Raw genomic sequence first — 27,794 nt, forward strand, 5'->3', positions numbered from 1 at the left:
TCCTGAGTCAGAGTTTTATAGAATAAACTCCTATCAAAGTTACTATTCAATCAGTCCAGATTTATGCTGTTAGTCGGTAATGCTTTTGCTGCAATGTATACTTTACCTCAAAATATACTGAGCAAATATTTGATTTGGCTACTCTGTGTAAATACTGCTTATCTTTAGGTATGTCCACTAACTTAGGGACATATTAACTTCATGACTGTTTTCACTGAAATGGTCAACTTGAAATGGCTGAAATATGTGTGCTAAGTAGCTGGAAATATTTTGCATATTTCCTTGTAAAAACTGAACATTAAAATACAGCGACATCTCATATATCAGGGTATTAGTCTTCTGCCAACTTTCAGATTTCAAGAACAGTGCTCAGATCCCAATAGTGACCTTGAAAAGCTTCTTAGAATCATAAGACTTTCGCTTGAATCCACATACCTTATCCCTATCTTAGGTTTTAATGATTTCTCAATAACAAGCAAAACAAAGAAAGACACAAACTTTCTCACCAGAAGATTCAAAGTAAACTGGAAGATGAATTTTAGAGAGAGGCAGTGACAAAATTAGTTAAATATCACAGCATGAAATTGGAGAAAGAAAAAAACAACAACATAATCTATATGTAGAAAGAATACCAGGATGCTAATTGAGATGACCCTGGGACATCAGGAAATTAACTTATATTTAGTGATTTCTGATTGATCACGTAGGAAAACACAATATGCTTAATATAACTTCTATCCAAAATATTTTAAACTAAAAACAATTGCTTTGGTGTTTCAAGGAGTAAGCCCTGGAGTTCAATGGTATTAATAATGGTAATTACTTCTCAAAAGTTAGTATGCATAGAAACCACCTTGGGATCTTGTGAGAACATGGATTCTTGTTAAGCAGACCTGGGGGTGTGGGCAAGATTCTACATTTCTAATAAGCTCCCAGTTAATGCTGATAGTTTTTCTGGCAAGAGTGTAGAATGCATTAATTTCCAATAATGTCAGATAAATGAGATGTTATTGTATTCAATCTCAAATACTTTTTGAAATTTGAAATTAAAAGATACTACTTATGTAAGTTAAGTTACATACAATTTGTTCACTTTGGAAATAAGGAAATAGCATTATAATAAACAAGTTTTAAAATATGAACTATGTAGGAGGGAAATAGATAGTAACACATTATTCAGTCTTTCAACCATATAATAAGCGTGCATGAGAGAATTTTATTGAAATCTGAACTTGGTCAATACTGTGCAAAATTTGAGGTGAGCTACATCTATAAAATACTAAGCCATAATAAATTCTGAATTCTTTTAAATTATATTGCTTCATCCTTTTTATATCTGGAGAGAATGCAACACACAAGGCAAGTTTGGGGGATTTTTTCTGAAAGGATATTTTGTTTTCATTTCTGTTAATGGTGAAACACTGTGCTTTGTTCAATGGTGAAAAATCAAGACTGGGTTCTTTGATTTAAAAAATGGATGGACCCAGGCGATCGTTTTCTGGTCTGCATTTTATGCACATACTATGTGCATTAAATATTTTATGAATAAACTGGCGCTGGGAAAAGTGAAATACTATAATATGTTTGAAGCTGTGAATTTACAGCCTTTATTGGCATTTCATATATTATATAAATTCTTGACCCTGCCAAATTCCTTTATACTGAGTTAATAAAATATTCATGTTTGGTGGCATTAATGTGAGACCTCTCTGATCTTACTCTAGATGCATTACTGCCTATTTGACCCTTTCTTGCCTCAGGAAGCTTTTGCTCTGATGCTCCAAATAATTATTTAACTTCAAATGGCTACACTAAATTGCCTATTATGATTGGTATGGCTAGAGTGTTTACAGAGTGTGGGGCGCACACCAGGGAAAATTGTAAATGATAGTTATAAAAGAGATATGACTTCAAGTGTTGTTTAACAGGTCAACATATACATACGAAGAATTTGAAAAACTTTCTATTGGACAGAAGGCCCATGATTCTACATAATTTACAGAAGATCCCCACATTAACTATCACTCTTTGTAATTCAGTCTTTCATTTAAAAAATTAGGATGTTATAGACAGCGACTGTATAAAACCATTACCTGTAAAATCCTCTAATATAAATTTTTCCCATTTTTTATGAAAAGTAAAATTACATGCACCAAAACAAGTTCTGTGAAGCTAGAGATGAAAAGTAATCTATGTTAATCAACAAAATATAAATGATTATTTAGTAAATTATTTCTTCTTTATTAAAATGAAAAACATTTCAAGGCCCCAAAAAACAGCTAAATGTTTAAATGACGTTATATAGTGAATTGAGAGTCTGTCCAAAAAGATATTTGGGAAGAACAATTAGTTGATACAAATGTGAGTGTAAATCTGTCTCTTTTTAAACTTTAAAGCCTACTGTTCAAAGTTTTAGCTTGTGTGCATGATATAAATCCCATACGTTGTTTTCTCAGTGACAATAAAAAGGGCAGTTTATTAAAAACTGAAGTAAAAACAAAATAACTTAAAAAAAATCAGTCACAGTTTTGTCATTGGTATATGGAGGTTGTTCCAGGGACCCATCCAAAGCTCCTCGTCATCTGACTGCGTGTGGTCACTATGGAAGTCCAGAACCTCCTTGATGTTCTTACTGTCAACCATGGACTCCTGTTCAACTGTGCTTTTCAGCCTGTTCCCCAAAGGCTTCACTGTTGTACTGTCAGTCCCCACGTGGTAAGGGGCAAATGTAACCAGAGTTGGTCTTGTGTTCATTTTCTCAGTAGAAAATGGCCCCTTTGATAATGTGTTCAAGGGGACATTCTCTTCATGTGTCACTGCCAACTTGTCTAGTTTCTTAAAGTGCCTCCCCAATTGAACAGGGGAAGTAACTTTTAAGTTATCGGTGAGGCAGGCACGGCGGGTTCTCACCACAGAGCCATTCTGTGCAATGTATATATTGCCATTGATATTACTGTGGATATTGGGATTGTGAAGACGGTTTCTCTGACATTCAGGAGCACTGTCTTCTCCAGCTGAGCTACTTTCATACTCTCGATCAACAACTAACTTTATCATTCGTTTTCTTGCCCACTGTCAAAATAAAAAAGCATGAATCATTATCAAAGGAATTAAAAGGGTAAAGAGTACAATGCCTGCAAAATTCAAAACCTTTGACAGAAAGCTATCAAAAGTAACAACCCAAGAGGTAGAGGGAAGAACCTTTTTATTAACATCAGTTTCTCTTCCACAAATTCTTCATTGGTTTGAGAGCTTAATAACTTCTGAAAAAATTTGCTAGATTGGAAAGTAGACATTTCAGGAAGTACTCGTATTATTTTAGATCAAATTACTGCTATACTATGAAAAAAAAAGTATACTGGTTATATTTAAGAATCTGATCCGTTCTTTGACAGTTGCTATACTTTTCAGGAAAGTTAAATTGAAAGGAAAACCCAGCATTATTAGTATATTCTGTTCATGCTAATACTTCCATTCCCAATATTTTAAAGATATTTTTAAACCCACAATATTGTAATTCTTAATTAACCCTCCATTATTAGCCAAACTTTTTGTATAATTTAATGCATTTATTCACTTGAAGTGTCCTGGTTTTCTGGATCATCCATTTAAATATATGTTAACTTAAAAGAAAATATCTTCCCATCCTGCACAATTTATTTTGTAATACACAAAACAGAAAACTAATGATTGTAAATTTTCCTTTAGTAAGCAACTGGAACACAATGGAAATTTTCACAAATTTATTTTTCTTTTACCAATCCACATTAGAAATGACAAGGTGCAGAGGTGAAAAACTCCTTGGTTATTCTTAAAATAGTATTGCCATTTTTGGGATATGTAAAGTACCAACCTGTTGCACTAAGTAAGCCATGATTTTGGATTTCCAGATATATATTTCAAAATTATGTTACCCAGAAAAAAAATTTATAACTGTTACAATTTTTTTCTAAATCCACTTTAATTCCTATCCACAACAGAAGGGAAATGGTAAATTCCTATCCACAGCAGAAGGGAAATGGTAATAACTTTTATTTTTTTTAATTTATATCATTTAACTTCTAATATTTGAAACTGCCAGCTATAAACCTAATTGAACATGTTCATGATAGTTTTGATAATATGTTTGCCATTTGAAATGTACATATATGCAAAAGTAGTCTTGTAGAGATCTTATTTGTTACATATTGTCCTAAGGATTTAAGACGATACAAAACCACTATATATATATATATATATATATATTTATATATATATATATATATTCATATAGTCCATTCCAGTAGTCAGAGCATTACTGGCAATACATAATGCCACATTGCATTAACAGAAATCACACTATGAAATATTAAATACTGAGTAACTGATTGCATGTCTTCTGAATTACTAATATAGGAAAGATCAGTCAGATTTACCCTAATATATTCTGATATACAAATCTGTTTGGATAGCATATATATCCACTTCTGGATAGCATATATATTCACTTCTCTGGCATGCTTCTAAATCTTAAGTCAGATAAGAATTATGATCAATTTCCTCCCCTTCAAGTGTCATTTCAGAGAACACACAGAAGGCACTGCACACAAGAGCACTCATCACTGCAAAACTTTCACCTACTGTGATCTCTTTTAAAGTGCTGTGTTGTAACCTTCTGAGCTTGCTCCTGGAGGCTTCTTTTCATTTGCCTGCTTGCTTGGGTCATACTCTGGCACCTGAAAGCCCCAAGGACCTCCAGACTGACTTTCACTACTACTGCTACTCGATTCTGACTCCTCCTCACTTTCCACACTTCCTTCCACTGAAGCTGATTCTGCACTGCCCTCCTCAGTGATGTCTTGAGATTCGAGGTCCGTGGGCTCTTCCACAGGGGTCAGCTCACTTTCCTGTTCTTCTGCCGGGCGTTCCTCCTCTTCTTCCACGTTCCGTTCTTCTGGCTCTTCAGGTAGCTCCTCTTTTCTATCTTTGACTTTCTGGACCTCTTCAGCAATGGGCCTTCTTCTTGCAAGAAAAATGTTCTTCCTTGCCTTTTCTCCTTCTGACTCCGTGGATTCCGATTCTTCTGATCCAGGGGTAGAACTTTCTTCCTCCTCAGAGGGTGTCTCTGTCTCAGACTCTTCTGTCGTCTCAGACTCACTGAACTCGGATTCCTCTTCACTGTATTCAGTATAGTCACTTGAGGATTCCTCCTCTGACTCTACCGTGCTTTCTGTAGCTTCCTCTTGGTCCAGTGTTAGTTTCAAATAATCTTTATCTTCTGCCTCAAGGCGTCTCTGCCACTCTTCATCTTCAAGGTCAATGATGCCTCTTCTTTCAGCTAGTCCTCTAACTTTCTTAAAAATCATGGGGAATATCCTGGCACTCTTCCACGTCGTATATGTTGGCTCAGCTGCTGGTGGCTTTTCAATAGTGACAACTACTTCTTCCTCCTCACTAGGCTCTCTAATTTCAACTTTTGGTTTAACTTTCTTTGCCTTTTCCTGAAAATCACGAAAATGCAATTGAAGTGTCAGCTGGGGAATGGTTATTACGTGACCATGTCTCACACAAGTTAAGCACGAGTGAATCTGCAGGCTGACAGCTTCATGCAAGTTATAAAACTGGTTTCATAGAACAATCACACAATTCCCTACTGTTTATCCCCACTGCATATAGGCAGAAGGTGTTCAAGGAAATGTAAATTATTTTATTTTAGCTTATACCTTATAATACCAAAATTTAATGCTTCCTCATTTTTTCTTATTCAAAATTTATTTTGCACCTTAGATCAAAGGAGAAAGAAAATTAATCATTACCTCTTCCCTCTCCCATCCCTAGACTTTGATTAATAGTTTTATGTATTTGCTTTAACAAAATTTTAAGCAATCAGGAAATTATGATAGCTTATCTGAATAGCTAATGTAAAATCTGACTATTTGTAAAATTCTGAACAGGGTAAAAGTACAGTGACATTAAAACTTTTTTCTTTACAATTTTTGGATAACTATTCCAAATAAATATTTCAGGCAAAGTATAAGAATTTGATACAGATGAATTATGGTAATTTAAATGATGTAATTCCATTAAGAATACTGGTGGTTTTATTTTTCTCTTATAATTAAAAGATTGATATTGTACTTTCATGATTTTTAGGTTTGCTAGACAATGTGGGAGCATTTTGTTTTGCAAAATACTTTTTAACATGTTTGATTATAATATCTTTATGGAATAACATTTAGGATTTTATAAAATATAAATTTTATTGTGGCTTTATTCCAAGTGTTTAATGTTTTATAGAAATAAACTTATATAAAAAATTTCTTTCTGTAGACAAGGCAATGGAATGGTTAGAGTTATTAAATCGTTCTATGGAAATCAACTACTAAGTGAATAGGATTTCTGAAATTTTGAAATGTTTTGTAGCCTGCTATTCAAATAGGGCTAAAAAGTATTATTCTTGAAATATTAATATTCCATTAAAAATTACAGTAATTACCTCTTCCTCTTCATATTCCTCCTGAGCTTCGCCAACCACCTCACCATATTCCTCTTGTCCAGTTGGTGGTAACAAACGACTGCGACTTCCATATTGAGGCATTTCATACCTGTAACAGAAACTTACAACTTTAAGCAGTTTTTCATTTGATCTGTATAACCATGACTGATCTCTGTTTTCTTCTTTTTCTTCATAATTCAATCAACAGATATTTATACAGCACCTGTTGGGCTCCTTGTAAACTAGTTACAAAATCATAGAGAAAGAACTACAACCTGATGACCAATGACTTTTGCCATAATGGTATCCTGGAATAACAAGAAAAAGAGTTATTTCAGATTTAAGTTTTAGGAGAGACTAAAGAGAAAGGAATATTTTTCCTTGACTAACTGAAGAATTTAGGGCACCAAATTGGTTCTTTCTGAAAGTATGATAGCTTATTCAAAACATAAATTCTCTAAGTTTATAGTAAAAATCTGCTTCAAATGTGATCTGTAATGGTCTTTATTTTCCTCTATGTTTAGAAAGCAGTTAACTTATGTGTGTAGAACTGACTTTCGAAATGCTTATTACCGGATTCTAAAGTATGTTTTCTTCTTCGTTTCTCTTGGGCAAATCTTGAGGCTGATTGGTTAGATAAAATATTAAATATCTCATATGAAAGAAATGGTGAATTCAGGAATTGAGCAAATATGTTTGACTTCTATTTCTCATTTAAATAATTTGAATAATTTTATTGTATTTTTCAAGTTGTAGCCAATATCAATATAAACATCAAAACAGAATTCAATATAGAAACATGGTTAAACTTGATTGAAGCTAAAACTAGATACATTTTCAAAAATGAAACTGATGAAATGACACTCATAAAAATGCTAGTAATAATCATTTAATAACACCTTATTATTCATAAAAATATTAAGATACTGGATAAAAAATCTGAAGATGTACCCATGCTCATAACTGTAATAATCTTGTCCATATTCCTGGCCAGGATCAATTCCAGACTCCATGGATAACTCCTATTATTCAAAAAGAGAAATCGCATTTGAAAATAAATTCTTATCACATTTCAGCTCAATGTCAGATTTCCAGACCTAGTATTCGATGACTCAAAACACTGCTGTCAAAATAACTTTAATTAAAAATGTTAGTTAAACATATTAAAAAAAAAATATATATATATATATATATATATTTGGCTGTAACTCTTTTACACAAAATTAAGTTATGCTATTAGAACTGAGGAGGGGGAAAGTAAATTTTGTCTAATGGTAAACCTGTTAAAGAGAACAGATAAGCATATCATTTGTTCTTAGATAATTTTTAAAACTATCAATAGACAGTTAATATTTCAATCTATTTAACACATTACTAATAGACTTTAGCCTTGAAGAAAATTATAACATTATCTTCAGCACTGTTTCATCATCCTGATAACAATTTTCTAGTATCTAGAGCTCTCCCATTCATCAAATGCTACTCTTATGAAAGGATCTGAAAATCATTTATACATTAATAAAAAATGTGCTAATATGTGATATAGCCCAAGGATATTTACATTTTAAAACATACTGCTAATTCTGAATTTAATTTTTTTTAAAGAAATTTGTCAGACAATAGGCCCTTTCAAGGTTTCCAGTTCTAAATTCCAGACAATATTGATTTTTGTCACTCTACACTTATGGAAAGATATTTTTCCTGAGACATACATATAGAACTAGCTTTAAATAACTATTAAATTCAATTTCACTGTATTTTCCTCTTTAACTCCATTTTAACGTTTAAATAAATTGAACTGCCAAGGTTTAACCAAATTAATTTGCAATGAAGTAAGAAAAGGGAAGAAGGAAAATGTATAGGTATACATAGGAAAACCAGTGGATACTTATTTCTAAGATCATCTACTATTCATAAGAACTAATTTTGTTGATCCAGGTATAGTATTAGGAAAAAAAGTCCTCTGTGGACACTAATATATCATTTAAAAAGTGTGGAAATTCACAGCCTGCATGATGGAAATGGACAATAGACTTCACTTGTGCTTTGTTTGGCAAATATCATTTTAAAAAAGTGATTAGTTGCCCAAATGCTCATCAGAAAATGCTATTAAAGATCTGAGTTTTGATTTCTCTCAAAAAATAAAAAGATGGCAACACTGGGCTCATATTTTTACACGTCATGAATTTAGTTGGTGGTACTACTCCTTAAAGCAATCATGTTTTCTTCTGGTTACTGCTGTATTCTCAACCAGACTATTTTACATCTATACCCTCAGTCACAATAGGATGCCCCATCTGCTCTTTTTTTTTCTACATTGAATAAACTCTGTTCATTTACATCACTTCCCTAGATTTTTATAAGTTTGCAATTACTCTACTAAATGTACTCTCTGATGCATTTGCGGTTACAAATACCTTGTGAATTAATTGCAAAGGAATCCAGTTTTGATGTTAAAAAGGTTTCAGTTTATCCACAAGATTAACTAAAAGTAAATATATATATATATATATATAGATAGATAGATAGATAGATCAGCAATGCCATGTTGCGTCAAGGACATGGAGCTCTCATATACTTCTGGAGGGATTATAAATTAGCAAAACCATTTGGGAAATGTTTGGGAATAATACCAAAGTCAAATATATGCATCCCTTTTCACAGAAATTCAATTTAGTTCAGTCTATGTGCCCAACATATATATGTAAAATTGTTCACCAAAATGCATCATTTGTAACAGCCCAAAACTGGAACTGATGCAAAAGTCCATGAGATAAGCACACTACTACATCGCATAGCAGAGATGAATCTCCCCAACAGAATGATGAGCAAAGGAAGTCAGGTACAAAATGAAACATGATTCTGTATTATTCTATTTATATACACTTCAAAAACAGACAAACCAATCTGGGTGTTAGAAGCCAGGTAAAAAGTTTTCAATTGGCAGTAATCACACTTTGGAAAAACCTCATTGGCTACAATATTGCTACTACTGAGCAATACACGGCTATATTTAGAAGGAACTCATGCCATTTGTGATGACATGAAATGAACCTTGAGGGCATTATGCTAAGTGAGACAAGCCAGACAGAGATACAAATACTGTATGGTATTACTTATATGTGGAATCTGAAAATAAAAAACCAAATTAAAAGCCAAACTCATAGAAACAGAGTAGAAAAGTGGTTGCTGAGTAGAGGAAATAGGGAGAGGTTAGTGAAAGTGTCCAAATTTTCAGCTATAAGATGAACAAGGTCTGAGCGTCTAATATAAAACATGGTGACTACAGTTGGTAACACTGTACTGTATGACTGAAATTTGTTAAAAGGATACAACTTAAATATTCTCACCAAAAAAATAATTTAAAAAAAGATAAATATGTGAGGAAGGATGCGTTAGTCTTTTCACAGTGTATACATATGTCAAATCACCACAATGGACACCTGAATTATCTTACAATTTAATTTGTCACTTATACCTTGATAAAGCTGAAATTAAATATATGTATTAAATATTTATCTTGGGAAAAAAGCTAGGGGAGTGGTTAGGGAAAGGAGAAGTAATATGAGTGTTAACACGGAGGGGCTACTGGAGAGCCAGTAGGGCATGAGCACGCTGTAAGAATTCATTTTGCTGCACTGTGTGATTTTATGTCTGCAGTTTTATTGCCAATAAAAATGTTTATTATAGGAAAAGGTTTATTGTAGGAAGCCAATTCAGACCAATAAGAAATTGGGACAAAGTTAAAGTCCAAATTTGACTTATTCAAATTTTAAAAATACACGTTTTTAAAACGTGTATTTAAAAAATACAAACTTAAAAAATACACGTTTTAAAAACATGTATTTAAAAAATACATGTTTCATATTGGTAGGCTTAGACTTCTGAGGCATCCAAAACCCAACGTAATTATACTGGTTTAAATGAAGCAACTTGGTCTCAGAAGTAATATTTAACTACTTGACTAATGCATGTTTTATCTAATACATAGGGAGACTGAGCAAAGACTGCCAAGTGATTTTGAAGTTGAAACCTAAATGTCCATGAATGGAAGAATGTATAAAGAAAATGTGGTACATAATGGAGTATTATTCAGCCTTCAAAAGAAAAAAAAGAAGGAACTCTTGCCATATGCTACCACATGGATGAACCTTGAGAACACTGTGCTAAGTGAAATAAGCCAGCCACAGAAGGGCAAATGCTGCATGACTTCACTTACATATGGTATCTAAAATAGTCAACCTCAGAGAAGCAGAAAGTAAAATGATGGTTGCCAGGTGATGGGGAGAGGGGTAAATGTGGAGTTGCTATGTAACAGGTCTGAAGTTTGAATTAAGCAAGATGAAAATGTTTAGAGATTGCTGTGCAGCATTCTGCTTACAGCTAACAATACTGTATTGTGAACTTAAAAATCTAAGAAGAAAGATCTCAAGTTATGTGTTCTTACAACAATTAAAAAAAGGTTTTGAAGTTGAATTCTAATAACTTTTAGCAATAATGAAAAATATTTATGGAAACATAATGCGACTGAGTGGATTTCAGATTTTAAAAGAATCAATTTTCTTTACAGACACGTACTTTTTCTTTTTCTCTGAACAGTAAATGAAACTTAGCTCTTGCTAGCTACAATATATATCTGGCATCAAATGACTTTAAAAAATACAATAGAAGGATACAGCAACTGGGAAAGAGCCCAGGAAACTCAATCATAGATTTAATCTGTCACTCTGTATTCTGTAGGGAGAGACAGGAGCTAGTAGAAGGGAATACTCTGAAGGGTTGGTCTTGGATACTTATACCACCCAGAAAAAAAGAAAATGGAGGAAGGACTTGGTGACCATTAAAGCTCCTTAAGTCAGCCCTAAAAATGAGTGTGATATTGGCCTTTTTTGCTGTTCCACACAGTCCCTGTTGCCATCCACTTAGCAGGTAAATCCTAGAGTTTAGAAAATCATGCTAAGTAGCTTACTAAAAGGTGCTTTTATGGGCAGATCAAATGCTTAATGTTATTTTAAAAATTCATTTTTGCTGACCGCACACACATAGAATCAGCCTAGTTTCTTATTGACCAAAGTATAAAAATTTATACTGATGCAAACAAAACAAGAAAAATAACTACCATTTACTGAATTTCTTCCCACTATGTTCCAGTTGCTGAGCTAGGAGCTTATATATGAAATATTACTGCCAACATTCTATAAAAGATGAAATTGATGCTTAGGAGGATACATAGCCTGACTAAGGCCTTGCATCAGGTAACTGGCATTTGGATTTTAACTCTGAGTTATCAGATTCAACAGTTTATGGAGAAGTCTCCATGGAAATTTTTGATAAAATGTATAAAAGTTGAATATTCCTGTCACTCAACCTCCCGATGATTTGGGGGAGTAAATTCTAACCACAAAATGCCTGTCTTTAGCAAAGTTAAGATTCTGTTGTTGAGAAATAGGAATAAAGGAATAATTTTTTAAGTGGCGCTTAGAAAATACTAAATTTTCCAAAGTAAGGAGATATTTAAAATTAACTTTAATATATGTTTTTTATTTAGGAAGTATATATAATAAATAAATAAAAATGATATGCATTTATTATATAACTCCAAATATCTTTTTGTCTTCTTGCAGAAGAAAATGTCATAAGCATCTTAAAATAGACATGTGCCCAAAGGCAGTATTTTGAATCACATTTCAATGATCAAAGTCTGTTTATCACAACCCAATTTCTACCTTTGTTATTTCAGCACAGATGTCAGCGTTCTTTCTTCAGACTTTGCCTAACCTAAATCTGATCTCAAGAACAGTTCTGATGAATCTAGATTCACTAAGATAACTGACAGATCAGGTTCATGACTCGCTTCATTTAATGCTTGCTTGTTTTTAATAGGAACAAAGGTCTTATTTATCTAATTCCCAGAGAGTGAAGCTAAAAATTTGGAATTTCAGTCACCAGAAAACAGCAGACAGGTGATTTGCTTGCTTATTTATTTGCTTATTTGTTTTAATTTAAAACCACCTCTTCTCTTCCTTGTAAAATTATGCCATACTGGCAGCCACCCACTCTGCCCACGTTAGATGGGCCTCAGAGTCACATAAAGTATTGTCAAGACTCAGTGAAGGTTGAAAAGAAAAAGAAAATTGATACCTCTGGTTTAAGGAGAGAAGGCCTCAGCAGTTGTTGTTGCTGCCAAAGGAAAGTAAAATAGAAAAAGGTTTAGAAAATAATTCAGGTGGAAAAAGTAGATTATCATTGAAAAGAGAGAAAATAAGGCCACAGCTTAAAACTGGTTACCTTGGGATATGATTTATTATTCATGTGATAGCTACTAACAGCATTAAATAATATTTTGACTATTAATGTTAGAACATAATTAATGTGCTTCAATTTCATTGTTTTAATTAACATCAAAGCTAATAACCTGAATAAATAAAAATCTATAAATAACTTTTTGTTTTAAGCTTCATAGTACAAAGAGTCATTTATGGTTCTGAAGCACTTTAAGTATCACACAATTCTTTTTAGCAAATTTAACCTTGTTTTAAATTGCCCCTCTTTTTTTCTCCCCGGTCATATTATATATAATCATATTATATATACATAATCAGGAAGAAGGGTAGGGCACACAAAATAATGATATGGTTGTAATATATTCATCATTATATTTAAGACATGCTCCTCATTTTTCTTTCTACCAAAATGTGGAATGCTTGAACTCAAGCATTAAGCACGTTTTCAGAAATTCTTTTGTGATTAAAGAAATTGTCCTTCCTCAGTTTTTGCAGAGATCATTTCCCACTGCCCCCCATTTCACCCATATTTTTCAAAAAACACAGTCTCTATTGATCTGTTTCATGATAACTTATACTTTAACCAGATGAAAACAAGATACACAATTTAAATTTTGGCGTCTCAACTCTTGAGGGGAATAGTTATACAACATAAATCTTAAAGTAAGCATTGGGAAAGCGGACAGAGAAGTTCAGGGAGATAATCCTACCAATGAACCAACTGTTTGAAATGGCCAACAGAACAACTATTTGACTGAAGGGATAGATTTTCCATGATACAGATGTTAATGAGTTAGTGCAGTTAAGGTATTAACTTAAAGGGGTAGGAAGTTGAAGTTAGAGATATTCTGATTCAATCTGTTAGCTGTTATAATTATTCCTGAAAATCAGTTTTTCTTAAATGCATTCATTTTGATTTCCAAAAAACCTAGGACGTATGAATTCTAAACTGTTAGCCAATTAAGTCATATAGTTATTTCATTCTCTTAACTGAAGAGCTGTATGCCAAACCATACTAACTTCTCAGTGGTTCACTGATAGCACCACTTACAGTATTATTCACCAAATACCATTGGCCAGAATGCCCAGTATCTTCTCTGTGGACTGAGAATCAGATTAACACAAAGAAAAGCCACAGCTTTCTAATAGTCTGACTTGTTTTTAACTCTTCAAAAGCTCAAGCTCAAACATGGTAGGAATGAGCCTTGGACTGATTAAAAAAAAAAAAAGTATCTAAATTAGAAACAGTTTCTAGATTAGATTTATAGCCTTAGAAAAATAAATTTGGGGGAATGTCACAATATTGAGAGAGAATAATTCAGGAAAAAATAAATTTATCTTTGAAAAGGTCGGCAGTTGATCTTTATTCACCCATTGAATAATAGACTTAAAACCCCAAAACAAAGAAGCAACAAATATACAAGAAAATAAATAGCAAAGCATACTTATGTTTTGTTAAATGAAAATACCCTCATTTTGAAAGAATGTAAATCAGTCCTGCCTATAACATAAATATTGTCCTAATAAGCTTATAATGTAACATAACACCATAAAGCCCTTACCTCTGATGTATAACCTCTCCTGCAAGGCAGAAACGAAGAAATCAGTATTAAACATCTTGGATTTTCAGATTGAATAGAATTATAGATAAGGGTAACTTAAGAAAATCAGAGAAAAACTGAGAAGGTAAATTTTTCTAAAATGTTGTCTCAGTGAGAAATGTATTTTGTGGCAGTATCAAGACAGGAGAATCAAGGTTTCATGCCTGCATTATTAAAAATAATTTTCACGCCAGACCCTCATTCCATATGAACACCAAACTACTCACAATCTATTTTATCTCAATGGTGTTTAATAACATACTTTGACTCTGTTATGATCAGTTGTATTAAAAATATTCTACATCATGTCTGTCCTAAACAAGTCTTGATACATGTAAGATACTCATTTGGGGAAAAGATATGCTTCATACATGAAAAACATATTGGTACAGGACAAAAAAAAATATCTCCATGACTAGAACATATTCTTCCAAATGTTTGTAAGATTTTGTCTGTGTCCATTTATTCTAAAAATAATAAATGCAAAATATTAACTGGCCTTTAAAGGTCAATTACATTATTAAACATGAAGTAAAAAAGTTTTTAGAGATATAATAGCCAAACATTCAATATTACCTAAAGATTTATAAAGTTAAATGGACAAGTAAGTGAAGCAGTTGACTGTACTTGAGAGGGAAAAAAGCATGGAATTTTTTCAATGTTGAATGTCATTAATTATGAAGATTTTTCATTTATTATTCATTAAACACTTGACCTAAAGTATAAAACTGGTGCTGTTGACTATGCTATATGAAATTAATAAACAACTGCAATGAAGATTTATTATGAAGACTTTCTAAAGTTCAGCAAAACAATCTGTAGAAAATTTATTTAAAATATTTCAAGGACTTTGAAAAATAAGTCTGCTTATTTGAATGCATCTTAAGTGCTTAAGGCATTGTTGATTGAAATGGCTGGAAATAATGGTAATATAATGCTTATACATATATATTGCTATCAGCAATTTATACAATAGTCCTCCCTTATCTGTGGTATCTCTATTTGCTACCTGCAGTCAACCATGGTCCAAAAACATTAAGTGGAAAGTTCTGGAAATAAAAAATTTGTAAGTTTTAAATTGCACTCCAATCTGAGTAGCATTATGAAACCTCACACCATCCTTCTCTGTCCCTCCCAGGATATGAGTAGGCCCTTTTTCCAGTATATCCATGCTGTATACACTACCCACCCACTAGTATAGGACAGAAAAGTATATATAGGGTTTGGTACTATCCGAGGTTTCAGGCATCCACTGGGGGTGTTGCAGGGTGCTTATATTATATGGTTCTGCCAATAGAGGAATGATAATCCTAAAGCATTTAGAAGTTTAGACATTTTCAGCTTTTACTCAATTTGTATCTTTTAGAGATATGTAGAGTTGAGAGCTCATACTTAGGTTTTAATAATGACTACTGAGTCACATATGTAATATAAAATATCCAATAAAACCTATATTTTATTTTCTAGGATATTTAACTTGCTTCTTTTCATTAGCAATATTTTCCATAACATAGGAACTAAAATATCAATAGATGAACTATACTTTTTTGTTGAACTATACTTTTTGAAACTTTTTGTTGCTTTTTATTTGGTTATTTGTATTGTTTGTCTTAGCTCAAAGGCAAAAAGTAACTCAGAAAAGGTAAACAGCAGAATCAATATGTGTAGTTATCTGTCTGCTTTCAATTAACATGACTTCCTACTGATCCTTATAAAGCCATTCATATGATATTGATACGTCTTGTTATGTAGTTTATATCCAATGTGTAGTTTTTCATTTTACATCATTTGTATGTATTACTGTTTACTTTTAACAATAAGGATAATGTATGGTAACCTGTTTATGTCTTTTAATAAGGTACCTAATAATTTCTTGTGTACTAATTGGATCATAATAAATGCAGAATGAAAAAAGGGCATTCTTTTCTTAGAGGTTGGTTGTCAGGTTATGGGGGCTTAGGAGCTGTGGAGAGAAATAATATTTTGGCTTGTATACTCAAAGGATATTTTTAGGTCTCATGTAGAAGATGTTCCAATTGACTTTTATGATGAAGGGAATCTCTAAATATAATGTGTCAGTAAAAGACTAGATTAAACATAAAACATGGCAATGGACGTTTCATTTGAAAAGTGTAAGATGCAGGAGGGAGGGGGTATGGGAATATATGTATACATGTAGTTGATTCACTTTGTTATAAAACAGAAACTAACACAGCACTGTAAAGCAATTATACTCCAATAAAAATATTTTTTTTTAAAAAAAGGAAAGAAAAAAGAGTTCCCAGTCAAAGAAAGATACTAATAAAATTTTTAAATTATAAAAATAATATAAAAATTGTTATTTGGATTTCTTATATTTCTTTGGTAATTAGAGATTTCATTATCAAAGAATTCTAAGGAATTATCAAGAAATTTCTTTCACATTTCCAAGAGGTTGATACAAAATAGCATAAACACACACACACACACACATACACACACACACACACACTTGCACATTAAACGCTTACACAGTTGTCAATAATACCTTTTCAGAGTCCGCCAAATAGCACAAGTTCTCATGCATATGACCAGCTGCCAACAAAAACTCCAACTGAAGTTTTTCAGTGAAAGAGAGAAAAAAATCATGTTCAAGAACTCCAGGAAAAAAAAATTACTCTTGATTTGGATGAAAAGAATCTGAAGTAGAGGAACTAATGAAAATAATTAACTTTACATTTTTTATTTGGTATTGTTAATTGGGGATGCCAGATCAAATTCTTGAAGAAATGTCACATAATATGAGTTAAACAAAACCAATGAAATGATGCATTCATTGTAGGGCTCTGAATCTATATTAATATACTTACAATGGCAATTATCAAGCAAGACTTTCCCTATATTTTAGAATTGTGTTTTTCTCTGTGCAGACTTATATCTTCTAAAATATTAAAGCTGAAGAGTATAATAATTACACTTGTATTCAAAGTGGGGATTTCCAGTAAATAAAATTTATTCCATGTGTGAGATGGAAAAAACAAAGTAATTACTCGATGGTCCAGTGTAGCTTTCACTAGGACAGAAAGATGGTACTTAGCTTAGCTGATGCCTTTAAGAATTTAACAAGTTTAGCTCTAAGATGTAAGAACAACTACAACTACCGAAATTTCTACCTAGAGTATAATTTTTTATTTTCTTTGCCTAAACCAAAGAGGAAAGACATATATAAAACTGGTGACAGTTCACCAGATATATTCCACTTGATTTCTATTTGAAATTTTTATATTTCATTTACATGCTATAGGCTAAATTTGGATGATTTATCCATAGCAATTAAAAGTAACTAGGAATAAAACTGATAATGCATTTTTCTAAATTTTAATACATAATAAGCACATTTTATACTATTGATAAACTTAATGGAAATATAATTTTCAACAATGAAATAATAACTAAATCACACTAGATAAAACTTTGTAGGCATTTACTTAACCTTTTGCTGAAACGGATGAGAATTTATTTATTAAACTGGAGATAAATATTATTTTTGAAGGAGAATCTTATGATAAAATTATAATTAAGGAGATGATATAATAATGTGAACAAGCAAAACTAAAGAGCACTTTAAACATTTGTGGGAACAATGAAATGTCTTAACAGAAGTCAGCAACTCAAGATTTATTTCCATTATAAAGAAGGGAAGAGAAAGCACAATGAGAAATAAATAGAATAAAACAGCCATTGAAAAAAGTAAAAGATTTATCAAATGTATAAGCATACTAGGAAGATAAAAGCAAGCCAGAGTAAAGGGTGTTCTTATAAGAAAACAGATGCCTACATCTTATAGCACCTGAGATTTATTTTGGAATACCATAATGTCTGTCATCTCCTACATTTCTAGATACATAACATTTTACTTTGGTAGTATTTCTTCTTACCAAATACATAGGCTTCAAGGCAATAACAGAACATATATCATTTTTTAGCTTACTTGTAACAGTCTGCTGTTTTCCTGGAACACTCATATAATATAAAACTATGATCAAAAAGCAAATGTAAAACTTAACATGATAAACAAGCAAGCCATTGATTTAAGTTGGATATCTAACTTTCATGCCCACATATGCCCATTGAAAAATAGATTGAAATTACTTACTTTTTAAATAAATGTAGACAAATAATACTACTTCGTAGTTAAGAAAATTAAGGTATATCTATAATATGAGTTAGTAATGGTGAGATTAATAATCTTTTAAATTAAAAATGAGGAAAAAACAGCATTGCATTGAGTTTCAAGTAAAAGAATGGAATCTTCTTTAATGTTCAAATTTGCCTCCACTTGAAGCTTATGGTCAACAAAAGAGTTGTCCATTTAAAACCAGAAAAGCAACATTACAATGAAGTAGACTGACTGTGAGTTTGTGTTTCAATTCCCTTAACAATATTGTGCAAATTCTCCTGGTTTTGTTCAGATGTCATTTCCATATTTGTTGTCTCTGAAAGGCAACTCATTTGAAGTTTTAAGAGGGGTGCTGGTGGATTATTGTTTTCTATTTGACTGTACATGTTAGCTACTGACTTTTCAAGTTCTGCTAAGTTTTTTTTATGCTTGAGGATGCCTTTTGGTTCCCTTTGAGGATTTGCATTACACACTGTTGTTGATGTTGACAGCTGTATTGCAGTGGACTTCATTTCCTTGGCTGGTGTCACATTGACAGTGTGTTTAATAGCTGGTGTAAACACACACTTCGTGGATGGAGCTGAAGTTGAAGGAGGCAGTGAAGAAGGAAGAGGAGGAGATGGTGGAAGAAGAGAGGAAAGTGAAGGTGGAGGAGAAGTAGAGGGAGGAGGAGGGGGAACAGATAGTGGAAGAAGTGGAGGAGGAGGACAAAGAGGAGGATTAGAAGGAGGGGAAGGAGGAAGACTGGAAAAAGCAAAAGGAGTAAGGATAAGAGGCACAGGAGGAGGAGGAGAGATTTTTAGTGGATGGGGAAGGTTTTCGGAAATGTCCCTTTTGGCTTCAAAAGTCATCATACAAGTGGGTGTCTCTCTGCTAAGGAGTGCAGAATTTAAAATGCAAGGCATTGACGGAGAAAGTTCCAAGGAACAGTCAGCAGGAGAAACAACATTAGGTTCTGATTTGAGTTCCACAGGTCTTGAAATGGTTGGCAAAGTGGCGAATGAGGGGTGAGACCAAGGAGAGGAAAGTGAAGAGTCTGAAGACAGAGATTGCAACTGTTCTGTTCCTTGTATAATCAGTGATTCACTTTGCCTTATTTCCTCTTTTTCTGTTACATTTGTGTCTTCAGCTGTAAGCAAGGGACTATTGTTACCTCTTTTGTTTGGATTGGTTCCAGTACTTTCATTTTCAGCTTCTTGCCTGTTGCTTTGCCTTTGCGTTAGAGCTATGGTTTCTGACCTATTGGGAAGTTCCCACATTGGTCTCCTAGGTAAGCAGACTGGCCGATTCCACATCCTCTGAATCTTTTCTCTTGGTCCCCTCAGAAACTCATTCTTGGCTTGCGTTTTGGATAAAAATGACTCTACAAAATCTGTTCTTAGTAAAAAGTCTGAATTTGTTGGTCTTTGATCTGTATATTCCTTGTAAATGGTACTGTGGGTATGTAAGTCATCATCATCAGACATCAGTGTGAATTCTCTTGCAGACCTGGGCCAGCTGTTCTTAACAGATCCATCTACATGAGTCTGCTTGTGAGCCTCAACAGTACTGGAAGAAAAGTGCTGATGTTTCCTGTCTTCTGAGACTGATTTATTTTCCCTGCTTTGTTGGAAATGGTAGAGAAGGAAAAGACTTGAAAGAAAAGAAGATAATGAAATGTAAGGAAACAGGTTGTGACATAGCTTTTATGAGAAAGATGTTTTTATGGTTCTCATTACTACTTCAAAATATAAAAGGCCAAATAACACTAATCTAAAGCAAGCCATTACTTTGATGTTTCTGTTCTCAAAAAAGGGCAGGAAAAGCTAGAGAGCTGTGAGCAGCATGAGAAATTTTCATTTTTTAAAAAATGTGTCAATCTGCACACTGATTTTTTTTTCTTTTTTTAGTTTCCATGTGAAGCTTCCATGACCACACATTATAGTTCTCTCATGTATAAATCACAGTTCTCCAAATTGCAGACCAGCATGTTGGCTAGTGGTTTCATACCCTTTGCCTTGGTTAAGGATGCTCAGAACTGACCGTTTTGAGGAAAGGATCCATCTGATTCAGTACCTGTCCATTATCTCTCATTTTGGTAATTCTGTCCTGGAGCTAAAAGTACTCTCCTATTTGACATAAAGCTTGCAAGAGGATACAGAAAGAGCCCCTCAATTTTATGCTTAATAGTTTAAAAACACTATAAATATTACAAATAAGAAGAGGGGCTTTTGGTGTTTCTTTTGAACATGATATGGATCAAATTTCAATCAAGACTCACTTTAATGAAAAGATATACTAATACAACATAGTTTTGATATCACTGAAAGATTTGCTCAGACATGGTCATTGAGTCATAGTGGCTATGCGTCATAGATAAAATTGGGTAAGTCAAAGGACACAAATAAGTGTCTCTAATGAAAGCATTGGGACCCTTTCCCCAGAAAGACTGGGGACTTGTGGTTTTAAATAGTTTGTCATTAGACTTTACTCTCAAGCTCAGAGTTTTATTTTCGTTATTTAATATTTACCAACATAGTATAAATGAAATAAAAGGGAAATTTTTTGAAAAAAAATTAAAAGCCACATTGACACAAAGCCACATCCTAATAAAAATTAGGATGAGAGGTGAGACAATAAAATGATATATAAAGCCAAAGTTATTATTGTGGCATTTGGCAAAAATACAAACTGGAAGAGAGAATTCTTAGAGGTGGTCAGGACCTCCTGAATAATTCAAAAAGTGGAGACAACTTGAATTAAACAAACAGCAATCACTTTTAAAACATTAAAAAGTAGTTTTTAAAAATCAGGGTTGACATTATATAGCAGTTGTTTCTGTGTAGATCTGTTCTTGGTTTTCTTTTTCTTGGAAAGAACTGTCTGCACGATACCACATCATTTTTGATGGAAAGATATCCATAAATATTTTTAACAAATTAAAAAATGAGAGTTTTGAAACTCCTTTTGCTAGGCACAGGTACTATCTGTGGGAACACTTGTTTAAACTCATGCAATTTCAAGATATCAAGAGGGAATGAGGTATAGAAGATATAACTTTTTAAAAGTAAATGTACAGTTAAAGATGAAGATTACTGTATATAGTCTAAAACAGCAGTTAATCTATTCTATTGCATCTTTTTTTTTTTCTAATACCCTTGTATTAGAATGATATTATTTACTTACTTATGCCTATGTATCCACAGGTGAGAAAGAGAAAACATGTGATAGAAAAAAAAAAGTTTTGACTATAGTTAAATTGAGATGATTATGAAAATATTAACAGGAACTTGCTTTAAACACTTAATATTCATATCCAAAAAAGAAAATGCATGTATCTTATATTTTCTTTGTATTTATTCATATGAATAATTTTAATAATGCTTTAGATAAACTCATACGGCATTTATTTGGTTGTCTTATCACAAAAAATTACACCTAGCTATCTATCTCCTATACACAGGTAAAATTCACCTCTATCAAACGTGGATGACTTCAACACTAAAACAGAAATTTTAAATGAGATTCTAAGAATTGCTTCTATGTCCTAAGTGAAAAGTTACTCCACACTGATTTATAAAGAAGACGTAAGTATTGTTTGAAGGAATACAGAAGTACTATGACGACTCTTACAGAGTAATTGTTGAATCTACATGAAGTTGTTAATTATTTTGTGAAGGCTTTTTTTTTTTTCAAAATGACCTTTGATTTTTTAAAGAAAATATTTGATGATAATTCATTTGGAGATAGCTTATTTTCTAGTAATTTATGCTTAGAATCCTTGAAAAGGTTTTTGAATAGATAATTTAAACATCTGTCAAATAAATGTGTAGAACTTGACACTTCAATAAATACATATTAGAATTGCAAAATCCTCTACTATCTACCACAATTTTCCAAATAAAAATAATCCCTAACTGTTGCTATTTGAAAATTATCATCATCAAATATATGATTCCAGGTGATGTCATAGTATACATATATTAATATATATCCCTCACTAATTTCAAATAAAACGCATTCCACTTTCCATATAAATCTTTTTTTAGTTCACACGTTTTGCTAATTGTGGTCAACATAAAAAGAATCAAATCTTATTGGCTCAATTCCTACATTCACCAATAATTCAAAAAGAGACCATCATTTTCAACTTATAAAAAAATGAAAAAAAATTTAAAGCATGAATCCTATATTATATTATTACTCTAGAAGTAGCATGCCAGGCATTAAGTTCTTTTAAATTCAACTTTAGCATTAAAATATATATTAAAATCAGTTTTAACATTTTAAAAACTATTTTCAATATAACCTTGTATAATAGTATTAATACAGCTATAATATGATATATATGTTTAAAAACAGTTTTCCCATTAAAAGGTAAATTTCATAGTTTTTGAGGCTCGCTTTATTCCTACTAGTAAATACTACAAATATAACACAGTAGAATGTGTCTTAGCCCCTCATTCCACCAAATTCCAGTTAATAAAATTTTCCTGGATTTAATTTAATCATATTCAAAATTGTATAATATCCTTGGTTGTTCTGCATTTCGTGTTGATACAGTTACTCTTGAATTTTTAAAAAATATAGACAAGTTAAACATCTCCAAAAGAAATAAGGGTTTGAGGGTAGCATCGTTATAGAAACTATGAAGTCTTTTAGCAATAATTTAAAAGACTTTTTCAAAAATGATGATTTAATATTGCTTAGAGAGTCCAAATAGTGCAAGAGAAATATTAAGTTCTATATGAGAGTATATACAAGAGTTATAAATATTAAGTTATATATAACAAGACAGCAGTCCCATTAGAGAGGAATATGATGAAAAGAATATTCCTAAGTGGTTAGATATTTAATATTAATTCTTTATTTTCATTCAGATTTTAATTATTGTATAACATCTTAAAGTAGTATCTTAGAAAAGTCTATTATTTTAGACCACAGAATTGTTTTTTTCTTACCAAATAGGAGTTGGCTTTTGATACCAAATCAGGAATTACTATTTTACGATTGTGCTTTATTTTCCTTATTTTTTATGAGAAAATATATCTTCAGAATTAATTTTTAATTTGGGGGAAAATGCCTGATTCTGAAGGTTTAGAAATTAAATATGATACTCAAGCTATTCATCTGCAAATGTCTCCTCAAATTGAATACTTCTTTCCTGTTACTCAGTTTTTTTTAATGATCTTTTGTTTGTTTCTTGGTTATTACTTTTCAATTTAACTTTTCTTAGGTTCTCATCTTAACAATCTTCTGTTTGAAATAATGTAATAAAGCAGGCCTAAACGGTACTTCCACATCAAGTTGAAATTAAATACTCACCACACAGCATCCATCAAAACCCACTTCTAAAAGCCCCTGAAAGGTCTACTTACATCGTGCTGTCCCCCACTTCTTCATAGAGATGCGCCCCTGGAGGCGGCGGGGGCGGCGGGGGCGGCGGGGGCGGCGGGGGCGCGGCCACTGGTGCAGGGGCAGGCGCTGCAGGTTTCACTGCAGGTACGGTGGCTTGGAGTCGGGCTGTCTTGGTGCACTCAGCTTGGCGCCTTCGGTAAAGTAAGGATGTTTTGTAAAACTCATTTTAGAAATCATATACTTATCAATAGACTACCTTTCAATAATAAAGTCGTTATCAGAGGAACTCAAACATTTTTACACAAATATTTGAACTTATTAACTGATAAAATTACAAAAGCATCTCCACAGAGTATCTTTTATGTATAACCCCTTCTCCTTAGTTCTTTAAAATATTTACACCTTGAAAAACAGGTAGAATTCAGTAGAAAATTTTGCAAATTAAGTTAAATGATAACATTAAAGGGAGAAGGCAAAATATTTATAAAAAATGTGATTGATAATTGGTAGTTGTTTAATGGATCTCTTTCATAACATGAGGCATATAGAAGATACATAATTTTCCTTTCATCTATTTAAAGACAAGTTATTTAAAAATGATTTAAAGCATTTTTGACATTAGTTTACAGGGGCTATGTAGATGTACACATTTAGGAGGGAGATTTGGTTAGCTTTGAATCCCTAGGAATGCCTGTGGTTCTTGCATTGGAGGTAAGCTGCTCTTTTTTGACTTTCTTGGATCCTGATTGTTAACTCTTGCCTCAAAATCAAGATCCCAAAGGGTGGATGGAGGCTATAAGGGCAAACTGTCTTTTTCACATTTCTTCCACTTGTATACAATTGTCTAAAACTAGCTCAATTCTATATATACAAAACCACAAAGGAATTTGAACTAAAAAGTAGCTCAGATACAAAATACAAATACAAAATAGACAAATAATACATGGTACAGGGCAGGCTGCCTACCTTATCAGCGTTATCTCTTTTTTTTTCTTTTTATATCACATAAAATCATATGCAAAATATTGGTAATTATACTTACACTTTAAACCTGTTTGGGAAGCAATGAATAAAAAAAGAGAGAAAGCTACATGAGAAATACTGCATAATATTTTAACATTTGATTTAATCTAAATTATGAATAATTTACTGGTTAAACTCATAATGACACAGACTTAATGACATAGTAGGGGAACTATGTATTTCAATTCAAAAAGTGAAAATGGTGACCACTGTCACAGTCCTACAAGATGTTAAAACATTCATTGCAGGAAAACAAAGAAATTAACAATGGAATAAAAAAACTGGATTAAAACATGCATATGTGAATTTCAACACTGATAGAGAAATGGAATATTAAAGATGATATGATCTTTATAATTAGCTTTTTGGTTTACTACACTTGAACAATATTAAAAGAATGGAGTCAAGCAGCAATCCCTGATTATACTCTTGGCCTCACTTTGAAGCTGAAGCTAGAATTGGAAGGTGCCACTCCTGGGTAATGAATTTATGACACTTTTTTTCACATGTGCCTCCTTGTTTTCCATGCATAGCAAATTTCAAAGACACATCTTAGTATTAAAGAATAACCATTCATTCTAATCTATTTATAAGCAGAATACGAATGTACAAAAGTTAGGTTTTAAAATATTAGAATTTTACTTTGAAACATGTTTACTTCTGTTACTCTATAAAAAAGAGTTACCAAAATTCATTCATAGAGTGTTAGGCTGATTACTGAACTAAAAAGATTAAATAATGCATCTTTACAATGTTTAAATATTAAGCATCTTAATTTTTTGTTAAAATTCAGACCATTTAACATAACATCCAGGGTGCTTCAGTTTTGATCACTGCATTGTCTGCCAAATATATGAAGTTTTCTCACTGATTTTAATGCTAGCAGGATATAATAAAGCTCCTTTGAGAAATATTTGAATGAAAAAGAAAAACTGTAATACAGACTAAATTTAACATGAAAATTAATATTGGATTGATAGCTTAATCTATAAATTTGTTATTAAGTTTGTGCATAGGCTTTAGATTTGGCATATCAACTGAGTTATTAACACACGTTGAACTCCAATATATCAACCTAAATGTTCTGTTTGCAACTTCACATTAGTTTTGTGAAGGAAGATATTCCTATAGTATCTTCATGCAGAGGGTACTTTATAACTTTCAGGTTGGAATTACCTTATCTTATTTAATTCAACAGAAAATTCTCAGTGTTACACAACAAAGATAACAGTTTAAGAATATATACGGACTTTTTCAGTCCTTTCTCTGTATTTTAAATGGTGAGTAGCTATTCTACCATTATTTCTTACTGTATGTTATGTCTTACTGTATGTTATTTCTTACTGTATGTTAGATGTTACAGTATAGGCTCTAGCAAGGCTAGCCAGGAAAGAAGAAACCATATGGAAAATTACATATTGTGTGCTACGATTTTTAAATGATTTTTTCAAACATTGTAATCATCTGCATAGAGGTAAATTTAACAATACGGATAAAAACCTAGCATGACAATGTATTTAGGTTACAGACCTTCCTTTGGAACTGGGTTATCTCTATATGACATTTCACTGCCTTTGCCCCAGGATACCTCGTACCTTTCCTGCAAGGCTCTTAACCTGATGAAGAGCATAAACAAAGCTACAGGAGGTAACCTAATATTCCTAGCAGATAAGAAAATTTAAGAGCACAGGAACACTGAGCAATCTGTGACAAATGTTTTGAAAGTTTGTATTGCTTTCCCTTAAAGGAAGGTCATTTGGTACAAGAAAAATACAGCACTCCCAAAATGGCTGCAGCCTTAATATTTTACATCTACAAAGCCATTTTAGCAGAGATAGCTTTTTTTTTTTTTTTTTAGAGATAGTTTTTTGATAATGTCTTCTTGAGGAACTATCCATGTTCAGCATGTATGAATACTTACTGTCTGTAGCTGACCAAAACCACCAAGATGGCAGGAATACAGCAGAGGATGATGATGAAGGCCAGAGCCAGCAAGGCCCCTTCTGTGTAGCCTAGACTTTCTCCTCGCTTCTTAATGCTGGTTACTGCCTCTGGAGTCCGGATCTCCAGAATGCGTCCTCCTTCCCCGTAATACGGCTGAAAGTCTTTATTGATATCGAGGAGTTTGCCATCTAAAAATCTTTATTGTTAAACAGTAAAAGCAATGACGTTAACAGAGAAAGGCTTTTATTTATTTATTTATTTTTTGCGGTATGCAGACCTCTCACTGCCGCGGCCTCTCCCATCGCGCAGCACAGGCTCCGGACGCGCAGGCCCAGCGGCCATGGCTCACGGGCCCAGCCGCTCCGCGGCACGTGGGATCCTCCCGGACCGGGGCACGAACCCGCATCCCCTGCATTGGCAGGCAGACTCCCAACCACTGCGCCAGCAGGGGAGCCTGAAAGGCTTTTTTTTTAACAAAATATTTTTTGTGATACCTTTTAGTATTTTCTTTAATTATAACATAAGCTGAGTCAGAAGTCTTATTATGAATAAGAAAAGCATATATAAAAAGCAAGACCAATAAAGAAGAGTAACACCTCTATATTCACATATCAAAGATACTAATAACAATGACCCTTACTTAATACACTTACAGACTGGGGGAAAATAATTACCAATGTCATTGAAATTGATATCACTATGTTGAGATTATTTAAGTTATTCAGGTGGGATAAAATATAATATTCTAAATTATTTAGTATAGTTTAAAAATATATTCTTGCATTATATATCCTTCGGTTCTCAAAGTAGTCCTGTAAAACAGAACCTTAATACTGACTTCCTGCAGACCACAAAGCTACACAGTTAGGGAAACAAATCTGAGAAAGCAACCCAAGCCTTCATAGTGTATATTTGTGTTTCAACACACCACCTTAAATACTGACACTCTCAAATCTCAAACCAAAATAACT

At 32.7% G+C, this 27,794-nt stretch overlaps 1 protein-coding gene across 8 annotated transcripts in view; it reads right to left on the reverse strand.

Moving 5' to 3' along the window:
* Positions 1-2,520: 2,520 nt before the first annotated feature.
* Positions 2,521-27,794, reverse strand: part of PCDH15 (protocadherin related 15) — a 714,536-nt gene continuing 689,262 nt past the window's right edge. For 2 of the 8 annotated variants that reach the window (XM_065894177.1, XM_065894176.1), the window contains 6 exons: positions 26,801-27,019; positions 24,899-24,907; positions 23,877-24,047; positions 21,685-21,690; positions 6,476-6,584; positions 2,521-3,072 (listed from right to left, as the gene is read on the reverse strand). In XM_065894177.1, the coding sequence (XP_065750249.1) occupies positions 2,521-3,072; positions 6,476-6,584; positions 21,685-21,690; positions 23,877-24,047; positions 24,899-24,907; positions 26,801-27,019 (1,066 nt within the window). Of the gene's footprint in view, positions 3,073-4,631; positions 5,481-6,475; positions 6,585-7,426; positions 7,498-12,616; positions 12,656-14,321; positions 14,341-16,887; positions 16,954-21,684; positions 21,691-23,876; positions 24,048-24,898; positions 24,908-26,800; positions 27,020-27,794 lie in introns of those variants that run through there. The other 6 variants (XM_065894174.1, XM_065894175.1, XM_065894180.1 and 3 more) reach the window with 6 other exon arrangements.

Source organism: Phocoena phocoena, chromosome 16 (assembly GCF_963924675.1).
Source record: "Phocoena phocoena chromosome 16, mPhoPho1.1, whole genome shotgun sequence".
Classification (NCBI taxonomy): Eukaryota; Metazoa; Chordata; class Mammalia; order Artiodactyla; family Phocoenidae; genus Phocoena; species Phocoena phocoena.